This window comes from Phascolarctos cinereus, unplaced genomic scaffold (genome assembly GCF_003287225.1).
Source record: "Phascolarctos cinereus isolate Bilbo 61053 unplaced genomic scaffold, phaCin_HiC Scaffold_4;HRSCAF=312, whole genome shotgun sequence".
Lineage (NCBI taxonomy): Eukaryota > Metazoa > Chordata > Mammalia > Diprotodontia > Phascolarctidae > Phascolarctos > Phascolarctos cinereus.
This window is the reverse complement of record NW_027555847.1, coordinates 104,545,636-104,557,657: the sequence shown is the minus strand read 5'-3', so window position 1 is coordinate 104,557,657 and position 12,022 is coordinate 104,545,636. Positions and strand designations below refer to the sequence as shown.

Below are 12,022 nucleotides of genomic sequence, written 5' to 3'. Positions count from 1 at the left end.
CTTTATAGAAGGCCAGACACAAAGCACCCAGAACAAACAGCATGAATCTGAGGATATATACTGGTAAGAAACTTTTTATTACTTTTCAATATTATTTAGAACAAAAAAAAAGTTTTAAGGTCAAAATAAAATTGCCAAAGCACTCACATAACTGGAAGAGGGGAAGGTGAGAAATAGTAAGAAACCCCAATCTAAAAAGGGCCCCAACAAGTATACTAGTTCTGGCAATAGTTTTTTTATGATGGTTTATTTATATAATACAGCTGCTTAGCCAGAATAGATGGTAGGGCTACTTCTAGCTCCAGCAAATCCTTAAGTAGTTGTACTGTTTAGCAAGTTCTCGGCAGGCTCCAACACCCAATTCTCCCATTTTTACATAGCAAAGACAGAACTTGACAGCCAGCCAGATAAGCACTGGAAATTCCCTACAGTAAGTTGCCAAAACCATTTAAAATTTAAACTCCATTCTTTAGCAAGTTTAAGGCTGTCACTTCTCTAGAACTGGGACAGGATGGTGGTGCATTAGCTCTACCCCTCCCCAATTTTGAATGATTTGCAGCATGATACTTTTAACTTAGAACAGTCACAGTGTCTAGCTGGCAGAAGAATATAACGTCACATAAAAGGTTAAGCTGTGCTGCGTTCGAGCTGTTTGTCCTCGTGGCTGGATGTTTCTTGCCTTTCACTTTGGTGCTCAGCAATCCGAGATTCAGCCAGCTGAGGATAAAAGGGACCTACCAGCCAGTTGAGAGGAGTGTTGTTAACAACATAATCCATCAGGTCATCTAAAGACTCCTTCATTTTCTGTAGCTGCCCTTTGCTGGAACTGAGGAGACCATCCGATACTTCCTTAAAGGAAGTGGCATTTCGAAATACTGAGCAGACTTCACCAGCCATTGACCCAACATGGTGGGCTTGGTCTTGAATATTCTGGGGTAGACCCTGGATATTGGACATAAGAGTAAGGCAGGTGGTCTGGAGTTGCTGTGTCAGGTTCCGAGCTATAGCCAGAGTCTGGGATTCAATATGCTAGGGAAGGGGGAAAGGGAAGGAAGAAAGAAAAAAGAAACACAACTCAAATTAATCACTTTGTTCTTTGGAAACATAAGAGAATGACATAACATATATTACAAGGAATACATATGAATACATATTATAAAAAAACCCTGGAGTTCCTCCTTAACAATGAGAAGCAATAATCCATGGAGGAACATAAATAAGCAGAAAGTAAGCTGTTGGATCTATAGAACCATTATCTTATATGTACAGAAGACCAAAACTAAGGGAGAAACTCCAAAGTGGCAGTGTCAACAAAATTGTATGAACCTTTAGTATTAGAGTACACAACCCTCCAGAAAAAGCTATAGAGAAATTAGATTATATGAGTTACATTATTTACTAAGGAATTTTCTAATAAAACATCTGTTTTACTCCGAGTTGTCATTTACCTCAGCACAGTGGGATTCATCACTGTCATCATGGCCTATACTCCTCTTCCATTCCAGCCAAGAGAGATATAGCTTATCCTGGGCATCCTGTAGTTTTTGGTTGGCACTATTAACATTCTTCCTGGCAAACTCTATCTGTATTGCACAGGATTAGAAATGGACATTTTAGAGTAGAAACAGGACTATCATGAACTCGGGAATCCACTAAGAGGTCGGGCATTAATGTTTATGAACTTTAAAAATGAAAGTTTATACCAGATTTAGATACACGGGGTGGAGGTAGAGGTGGGCCCCGAAGAAATGTTAGAAGTTCAAAAAATTTGAGGACCTTATATAAAAGGTTATAGATAATCCAGTGCTTTTCAATTTATTTTTGGGGGGAGGGCACCCTGTGGTGGTGGGGGAGAAGGAATTTCATGTAATCTAGGAAGAAATAGAGTGATTTTCTAATTAAGCAATTTTGTGTTACAAGAAGCCTTAGAAGTCTAGTGATGAAGTTGAAGACCAGAGAATAGAAAACTTTTATAGACAGGCAGGATTGATTTCCAGTCCAGTTTTCTTTCTGCTTAACTATGCTTCTTCCTACCTGTATCTTTTGAGGCACTCAAAAGTATTTCACTAAAATAGTTTATTGGTAAGATAACAATCCATAAAATTCACCACCACTGTTTACATAAATTAAGGAGAGACATAAAAGATATTAACATACAAAATAAAAAGACACACACTGAAGTAAGCTTTAAAGGGTTACAAAGTTTATCTAGAATAGTTTTCATGTGAATTGTGATTAGGATTCATCAGAATTCATAATGTTGCCTGTTCCACAGTTTAAATTTAAACTTGGTAGAATGGCAACAATTTGGTATATATATATGTTTTTGGTTTTTTTGGTAAGGCAATTGGGGTTAAGTGACTTGACCTGAGTCACACAGCTAGTGTTATGTGCCTGAGGCCAGATTTGAACTCAGGTCCTCCTGACTCCAGGGCCAGTGCTCTATCCACTACACCATCTAGCTGCCCTTGTATATATGTTTTAAGAATACTACCTAAGCCATTCATTACCAATACATTTGTTTAACATTAACTCAGGTGAAAAAAAAAATAAGATTCCAATATAGTCCATGGGTATTTGTTCCAATTGACATAGAATAAGGGCAAATTGTCACTTTAAGTGGCATAAGTACCAATTATACAAAAAAAATAATCTGATTAGCTAAAGTATGTAATACCATGAACCATTCTCCAATAAAGTAGTCAAAAGATATGAAAAGTTTTTAAAAGATGAGTTAAATGATAAGCAACCATTTACAGATATGCTACAAATAACTGTTAAAAAAAAGGCAAATTAAGATGACTGGAGTTTTGCTATAGACCACATAAATTCACAAAGACAAAAATGGCAAAATACCAATACTGAACTGTCTGTGCGAAGACAAACACTGATGTACTGTGAGTAGATCTATGAAAGGCCCAATCATTCTGGAATTAATTATATAGGAAAGTGACTCATTCCTATAGCTTTTGATTCAGCAAGCCTGCTACTGGGTATAGCCCAAAGAAACCAAAAACCAAAATAAAGGTCCAATATACACCAAAATACCAAGATCACTCAACAGTAGCAATGAATAAGAAACAAAGTAGATGTCCACTGCTTGGAGAATTGCTCAATGTAATGAAATATTATTGTGTAATAAAATACTAACAATGAGCAATTCAGAGAAATGTGAGTAGGTCTGTATAAACTGATAAAGAGTGAAATAAGCAGAACCAAGAATACATATGCAATGCCCTCTAACAATGTAAATTAAATAATCACTCGAATTAAGTTGAACTCTTGACTAACTAGGAAAAAAAAATAAAGTCCCAGAGAAGAGATAATGAAACGTAAATACTTTCCCACTCCTAGAAGAGAAATAGGATGTCCAAAGGAAAAAAATATCTGCATCATTATCAGATGTGGTCACCATAGTGAATACTGTTGCTAAAGAACTTTGCTTTATAAAAATGATTCAATCTGGAACTGAGTAGGGACAGAGGTAAGGCAGCAAAGGGTATAGATAAAGTTTTGAGCAATTTTGGAAGTCTGTTATCCTTCATGGGTTGGCCTACCTACTAGAATATCCTGCCCAAGCACTTTTTCCCCATGCCATATTTTTCTTTTTGATTAATGTTCTTTTAAAAAGCAAATAACCTGGGGGCTTTGGGAGGAGAAGCCTTTTCTGCCTCCCACACTACATGGCCTCTAGTTGCCAGAGATCCAGGTAAATCGAGGCCTATTAATGGTTCAGCTGAATTATGGCTTAAAATAACAGGTTATTGTGACCTGTCCTGAGAATACAAGCAGGGTTTATAGTCTGCTAAGAATTGAAGCAAATAGCCAAAAACTCACATTAATTTTGAAATTTAAACTGTTTTTAAAGTGGAGTTTGTGTAACAGAAAATAAAGTAGCTAAGTGGAGGTATACATCTATCACTAAATTCTTCCCAACAGTCTGATTTGAATGCAATCAAGTTTTTCCAACAAGCATCAAGTATTTAAGTAGTACCTATAAGTGTGCTAGCCTTTCAGAATACCAAGACAAAACACAAAAACCCATAATTCCTACCTTTAAGAAGCTTATATTTTAATAAAAGTAATATGGGGAAGGGGGTAGGAGTAGCATAGGTAGTAGCATCTGAGCTGAGTTTTGCAAGAGGTGAAGATTCTAAGAGGAATAAAGAAGGTGGGAGCTAGGTGAGATAATGGAGAGCCCTATGAATATGCAATGGATAGATAGGTTGGGGGAGAGGCAGACTGCCCATGCAGAGGCATGAAGATGCAACATGGTAAATGAAGAGCGACAAACTGGCAGTGCTAGGTTGGAGCCAGATTGTCAAGTGCTTTAAATTATAAGAGAAATTTTGTATTTGAACCTAGAGGCAACAGGGCTGAAAATGAAGTTACCCATGGAAGTAATTCCATCCTACCCCTCCCAACTAGTTTATTAATTATAGCTAGAAAACTTATAAAAAGAGGTTTTTACCAGATTCATAGTGTTATGCAGCTGAGAAATAGTCTCTTGGCCTTTGTGTTTGGCTTCATTAACCCTGCTTAAGGCCTGCTGGTAGGCACGTGAGCGGAGTTTGGTGGACAAAGATCCCAAACGAACATAGTAACTTGGTGTCTGAGCCACATCAAACCCTTCAACTTTCTTTGCTTCTTTTTCTGAAATTAGAGATTGGGGAGGGAGGAGAAGAGTCTAAATTAGTTTCACTGTCAGTCTGTAGGAACTGTGTATATTTAAGATCACAGGACTGAAATATGGTAGAATGCCCTCAATTTTAGGGATAAATAAAACAGAAGTCCAGGAATTCAATGACCTATCACATTCAGTAAATACGGGCCTGGGAACTGAACCCAAGTGTTCCAACTCCATAACAACAATAATGACAGCTCGCACTTATATAGTATCTACTACAAGTGCCGGGCACTTGTGCATGCATGTGTGTGGGTGTGTGTGTGTGTGTGTGTGCGCCCACGCACGCGAGCTCTAAGCTTTTTCCAAATATTTCATTTGATCCTCACAACAACCCATTCAACATAGCTGTTATTAGCCTCATTGATAGTTGGGGAAACTGAAGCAAAACAGAGTAACTTGCCCAAAACAGAGTAACAATGTGCCCAAGTCACATTAAGAGAGTTGCCCAAGGTCATATAGCTGGAAAGTGTCTGAGGGTCAAACGTGAACAGTTAAGTCTTCCTAACTCCAGGCTCGTTTCCTCACTATGCTAATAATTAGTTGAGTTAGACTATTTTGTAATTCACAGAAATCATAATCCACTCCTATTCCACCCCTACTACTCCCCGCCCCCTAAAATTCAACTCTATATTGATTTGTACAATTTGGAGTTTTAAAATCACCCAAAACTTTTAAAAGAAGCTTCTCTAAGGTAGTACCAATAGATCTGATCTTACCTAGTTCCTCTTCAGTGAGCGGAAGATACTGATCCACAAGCAACTCTGACTTGCTAAGCGCATTTTCAATTCCGCTGCTCACCATCTGTACCATTCGACTTCCCAAGACAGTGTTGATACCTCCATTCACTACAGACCTGGTCATTTCCACGCTGTCATTAACTGCTCCTTTTGTTCTGCCCACAACTCCATTAATAGTGTGAGTCACAGAATCCTTGGCACTGGTCACAGTTGTTGTTACAGCATCCTTTGCACCAAATACTGCACCCTTGGCATTGGCAACAACCTAGAAGAAGAGGAGAGTCATTTGACTTCAAGTTAAAGATGCTTCTCCAAGTAAGAGAAGGGAGGCTAGAAAAAGACAGACTGGAAGTCATGGTGGGACAGACATGATAAGAGACTCAGACAAATTTGAGAGTTAGATTCTTAGAGACAGCAAAAGTCAGATCTCTCCCTGTGGGTGACAGACCTACATACAGGACTACACAAGAATCCGCTAGCTCTTAGGCCAAGATTCTTAACCTAGGGTCCATGAACTTTTAAAAATATGTGTATTTTGATGTTTTGCATGACTTCATATGTATAATGGGTATTCTATTTCTTGCCTTCTCAACTGGTAAGAAAAGGACAGAAGGGGAAGAATTTGAAAATACAAATGATAACTGTATTTCAATATAATTGGCTTCTTTCATTGTCTTTTGTATTTTATGCATCTAAAAACATTCTGAGAAGGTATCTATAAGCTTTAAAACTGCCAAAGGGAGTCAGCTAGGTGGCACAAAGGACAGCACTGGGCCTGGAATCTGGAATACCCCAGTTCAAACCCAGCCTCAGACACTTACTGGCTGTATGACACTAAGCAAGTCATTTAACTGTCTGCCTCAGCAGTAAAATGGGGATATTAGCACCTCCCCCCACCCCAGCTGTTTTGAGAAACAAATGAGATGATATTTGTACAGTGCTTGCCACAAAATAGGTGCTTCATAAATTATTTTCCCCTTTGCTTCCCCATGACACAAAAAAGGTTAAGAAGCTCAGTTCTGTAGTCTAGAAGATGCTCCTACTTCCTTTATGCCTATGTGCTAGACCAGTCTCTATATAAGACCATAGTTCTAGAGGACAGACCCTCATTCTCCCTTGTCTAGGAAGAATCCAAGTTAGGAAGCTAAGAAGGTCCTTCTACCCCCCATGTCGGTGAGATAAAAATTCTAACATAAGGGGAAGACAGCTAAAAAGAGTACTGACCTGACACCATACTAAAAAATAGGTATTACATTGCAAAGGAAGTTTTTCTTTTTGGAGATTAAGAGAAGAAGTGTTTAACAGCCTCTGTTATTTAGAAAATCAAGTGTTAGATGCTTCATGGTATGGAATTGACACCATTTCCTAAGTTCAATCAGTGGCACAAGTTTGGACTCCCTCAAGCTCAACGGGGGGGGGGGAGGCCCCCCCGGCAGGTAGGTGGTACAATGGATAGGGTGCTGGGTTTGAAGTCAAGAAGACTTTCATCTTCCCGAGTTCAAATCTGACCTAGCTGTATGTCCTTGGGCAAGTCACTTAAACCTGTTTGCCTCTTTCCTCATCTGTAAAATGGTGTGGAGAAGGAAATGGCAAACCACTCCAGTATCTTTGCCAAGAAAACCCTAAATGGGGTCACAAAGAGTCAGACAAGACTGAAATAATTCAACAACAAAAGCTCAACAAGTTTCATTCAAGTCCAGCCCTGAGGAGAGTCTACATGCCTACAACAGACAAGTTAAATGGAGAAAGGCTCATCCCTAGGAGGTTGGCCACCAAAATTCCAATCCATTTAAAGTATAGAGGAGTTGTGATCTTCACTGGTGAAAGTATTCTAATAATGCAGGCTATGAGGACTCCTCAGCCAGGTTAGGTTAGAAAACAAAACAAAACAAAGAAACCACCACCAAACATTTCTATGACACTTTTAAGGTTTATGAATTATTTTCTAGTTGAGACCTGCAGTTCTGTTGACACAGAAAACTCCCTGTAAGGAACCCTTTCTACCAGCAAGCATTCCCGAAGCTTAAACTTTCAGTCTCTGGCAACTTACCAAGACCAAGTGAATTATTTGGAGTCACATGGCCATCATGCTGCAGAAGCTGGACTTGAACCCATGTCTTCTGACCCAGAGACCTTAAAGGCTCTATTACATATCATGTCTTTGTATCACAGTCTAATGAGGAATTTGTCTATGTAAGCCATTAAAAGCATCAGGCCCCAGCTCTTGACTCTCTGTTTCTAGGTATGTACAAGTTATCCCACAGGCCAAGTGCCTACACACAGCCCTCTGAAATAGCTTGACTCTGGCTTTTGAAAAGCTCATGGCCAAACAATTTGGTCAATAGTACAACATTCCTATACAGCAAATCAGGTAAAAGTATCTCTACTCAGAGGAACCGAGGTATAAAAATCCAAGTAATCACTAAGCTAGTGGTCAGAGACAAAATATAAACAGAAGCTGAAACCCATTACAATCAATTTCTATGAGACGTCTAATCTTTTTTATGTTTAAAATACTTTGAGTAGACTGTACAAGATGCAAAAATATGCAAAACGTAGCACATGACCCAGTCCAATCACTCATCATGTTGCCACAAAAAAACTGTATTTTGTCCTATTATCTTATAGTCATTTTAAAAATTGACTTGTTTTTTATTGCTAGGGTTTTTTTTTCAAATTTCCCCACAAGGGATTTATATTAGAAGCAGAGAGACATTCAAGGAAAGAACCTTGCTCTGTTTAAGACATTTATTTAGTCATTCAAAGGCCAAGAGCAGATGAGCTTAAAAAAAAAATCACTTTAGGTACCTCTGAAACCATTAATCACCTTAAAGGCTAGTGAAGAAAGCTGGTGATTTTTCCAGCTGGGAGGAGAATAATTTAACTAGCTTAGATACCTTTGACTTCAGGGTCAATTACAATACTTAGGTTGAGAAAAACAGTCTGGCTATGCTGGGCCAAGCAGAGACCTCTTTTCTAAACAAACTTATTAGTAGTTGGATTGAGGTTAACATTTAAAGAACTCCAAATAAATCCTTCTCAGATTAGAAACTGTCTGGAAACATCTAACAGTAAGACTTCAACGGCTTAGTCTCAAAATAAAAGTCCTAATTCATGTTAGGTGAAAATGAGTTAGATTGCCTCAAAGCCACACGTGGACCTCTAGGTCCTCAAGTGTGGCCCTTTGAATCCAAACTTCACAGAACAAATCCCCTTAATAAAAGGATTTGTTCTGTAAAACTTGGACTCAGTCAAAAGGCCAAACCCAAGAAGACCACATGTGGCCTTGAGGCCGCAAGTTCCCCACCCCTGGAGCCTTAAACCCTCTGAAAATAAGAGTAAGAAAATCACTAGAAACTAGATTCATGATTAATAGCTTTTGCCACTGCATTAAAGGTATAAGATCAAATTCACAGGAAAAAATGAGTGTGGTCTAGAAACTGAATCAAACCTATACGGCTTTATTCACAACTGTGGTGCCACAAATAATATATTTTTAATTTTAAATAATCCTAGGAGCTGGTGGTGGAAAAGATTACTCAAAGACCTATTAAGCACCAACTATGAATAAGATTCTGCACTAGGAATATAGAGATGATAAACTCATTCTCTTAAGAAACTTATGTTTCTGGGAGAGGGGAGATTATTAGGGGGAGAAAGGGAAGGAAGAAGAGACATGTATGTATATGAATACCTCCTCTCTTAAACCTAGGCAAATAAAGAGGAGTAGACAAGGCAGAATTTAGTTTGAGGATGAAGGGTTATTTTCAGTTGTGGGTGTTAGTTGGGTTACAGCAGAGAGAGAATGCAAAGAAAGCATTCATGGAAAGTAGTAGCAAAGTTGGGCCTTGAAATAAGAGGGGGAAAAAGTCAAGTCTAACCTAAGAACAAGCGGGAGGGGAAAGGCATGGAAGGCAGAATGAAAAAGGAGTGAGGAAGTTCAATTTAGCTAGAATTAATGAAAGTAGTGAGTTTGCTGGACAGTTCTTACTTGGAGCCATATTTCAGGGACTCCTGAATGACAAAATCAAGAGTCTATTTTGCCTAGAAGTTGAACAGATGAAGAATATGATTATGATGATAAATAAGAAAAAAGAAACACTTGGAAACAACAATGTTGAGGATGAATTCAAAAGAATAGGCAATAGGCAAGAAGATTTGGTTAAAAGGCCATACAGAGGACTAGAGATGAAGGCCTGGGTAAGGTGACCATTTTGAGAATGCATATCAAAAATACTGCAGAGATAGAACTGATAAGAGTCAGCAACTAATGTACAAAATGAGGGAGAAGAACTGAGACAATATTTTTCATACAGAGATGTTAACCTAAGATTAGAAATCGGAGCAAATGGGGAAAGGGTGGTTAACATCAACAGAAACAGAAATTGGGGAGAAGAGTTAATTCCCATTATGGACACATTCCTGGAAATTCAAGATATACATATTTTTTGAGCATGTAGTCAAAACAAGGAACTGAGGTGAGATAGCTATAATTTGGAGTCATCTGCAGAGGTGACAACTAAAGTTATGGAATTGATGAGATCATTGAAGGAGATAACAGAGAAAAGAAAAAGTCAAGAGACAGAAGCTTGAAACCCACATTTGTGAGTTTAGAAGACACTAGCAAAGCAGACAGAAGGAATAAGTTTAAGAGTGTAATAGGAAGAGAAAGGATGAAAGGGTGGTCCTAAATGTCTTACCATCAGGGTCAAGGAAGATGAAAGGAAAAAAAACCAAACACTGGATTTAATGCTAGTAAGTGACTGTAAAAAGCTGGATTAATACAGTGGTAGGCTTCTAGAAACTAGACTCCAAGGGGCCAAAGGATGCATGGTAGTGAGAAAGCAGAGGCAATGAGTACTGGTCAGCTGCCCCTTACAATGCACTTTTTATATTTTCTATCAGCCTTCTGTGAATCTTCTTTTCACAGGCCTGTATTGGCCCTTTCTAATCCATCACCTTTAAGCCACAGTAATCTAGGAAGCCAAAAGCCAGGCCTAGTAGATCCAAAATGATAAGCTTTTAGTAAGGACCTGAGCAATCTGTACATAGAAGGCATAAGTGTCCCTTGCACAAACTTTGTGACCTCTCTTCTGCCTGTTCTGAGGTTTCTCATTTACTGCTAACTTCCAGGTTCTAAATTATAGAGAATGTCAGGGATGTGACCTTCATGTGAGGAAGATACTATACTTCATTTGGCAGGAAGGGAAGCCTTCTGTTCTGGCATACTGTGGAAACTTCTGAGAAATAGGCTATAACCTGGCTCCATAGGTTTAGGGTTTTCTTTTGCTTTGCTTTTTTGGGCCCTGAAAACCATTTGTGCATCTCAAAGAGGTACACACAGAAAGGTCACCTAGTTATAGGATTTCTTTAAAAGGGGGATCTTTCATAACTACTCCAAAGATTGTCAGAGGGATAATTAACAGTCTAAAAACAGCAACTGCATCTAGGTCTCAAGACCTTATCTATTTCAGAAGACACTAGAAATATATTGATCAACTGATGCTCAAAGTTATTAGGACAATACACTTTCAGACTTGGCTAGTTGTGTAGAATTGTGTGCTTATAAAGGGAGAACTTTTATTTTTGGCTTGTGAATAGGAAGATAAGAATATAAATATCAAAGACAAGAGAGTACAACAGGAGGTTCATAAGGACAGCAGCATTGGAAATACCCAAGTTAATTTATGGTGTCATATGCAATCCTTTTCTTTGTATAAGGAAATATAAATATTTGTAAAATTCCCAACAATTTTTTAAATTATTAAGATATAGATTGTTAAAGAAACTCATATGAAAGATCATAAAATTAAGAATGGGATGGAACCTTAGAGTTCATTTTTGTACTGCCACCTTTTTGTTTTAGAGGAAAGAGAACTAAGACAGTAAAAAAATTTTCTGAGGATCTTGAGCAATTCAGTAGGACAGCCCAGGTTCTAATCTAACTCAAAAATCAAGTCTTCTACATGGCAATAATACACAAATAATATTCATAGTTGTATAACAAAGTAGCAAAGGCCTAGAAACACTAGTCCTATAGTATGCCATACTTTCTTCAAGGAATAGTCTTAAGTCACAGTGGATGTGACATTCCTGTTTAAGGCATTATATTTACCACTTACTATTTATTGTTCTTTTGGGACAAATGGAATAAAAATATTTAAGTCAAGTTTGCCACTGTTTCAGATAAAATTTCTTGGAGATTAGGTTTCACATGTTGGTGTTATGTTTTTTAAAACAAAGGAATGACTATCTTCCTCTCTTGAGAGCAAAGTTGCTTAGTTCTCCTTTTGACAGATCTTATGAATATTTGATACTTTTCCTTTAAATCTACTAACATTTTCTAAAAATATGCCCCATACTATTGAACAAAAAGTTTAAAGTAGCCACCAATTTAAGTGTAACTGACATATCTGAAGTTACATAAGCAGTTGACTATCAGATTTTTTCTTAAGATAACCTTTAGCCCACAGTTTAATGCTCCCTCATTCCTTCTGCTGTTGCCAACCATTCATCCACTGTCTTGTTGCACTGGGCCTCTATAAGGACCACAAAGTAACTACGATCCTGAAACTACACCATTGCCATTACAGTGCTT

The 12,022-nt window shown here is 38.1% G+C and overlaps 1 protein-coding gene across 4 annotated transcripts in view; it reads right to left on the bottom strand.

Moving 5' to 3' along the window:
- PLIN2 (perilipin 2) overlaps positions 1 to 12,022 on the bottom strand; it is a 29,995-nt gene that overhangs the window by 12,681 nt on the left and 5,292 nt on the right. For 2 of the 4 annotated variants that reach the window (XM_021002214.2, XM_021002215.2), the window contains exons 5-8: positions 5,404 to 5,689; positions 4,472 to 4,653; positions 1,449 to 1,583; positions 739 to 1,029 (exon numbers count right to left, since the gene is read on the bottom strand). In XM_021002214.2, the coding sequence (XP_020857873.1) occupies positions 739 to 1,029; positions 1,449 to 1,583; positions 4,472 to 4,653; positions 5,404 to 5,689 (894 nt within the window). Of the gene's footprint in view, positions 1 to 58; positions 1,030 to 1,448; positions 1,584 to 4,471; positions 4,654 to 5,403; positions 5,690 to 12,022 lie in introns of those variants that run through there. The other 2 variants (XM_021002216.2, XM_021002217.2) reach the window with 2 other exon arrangements.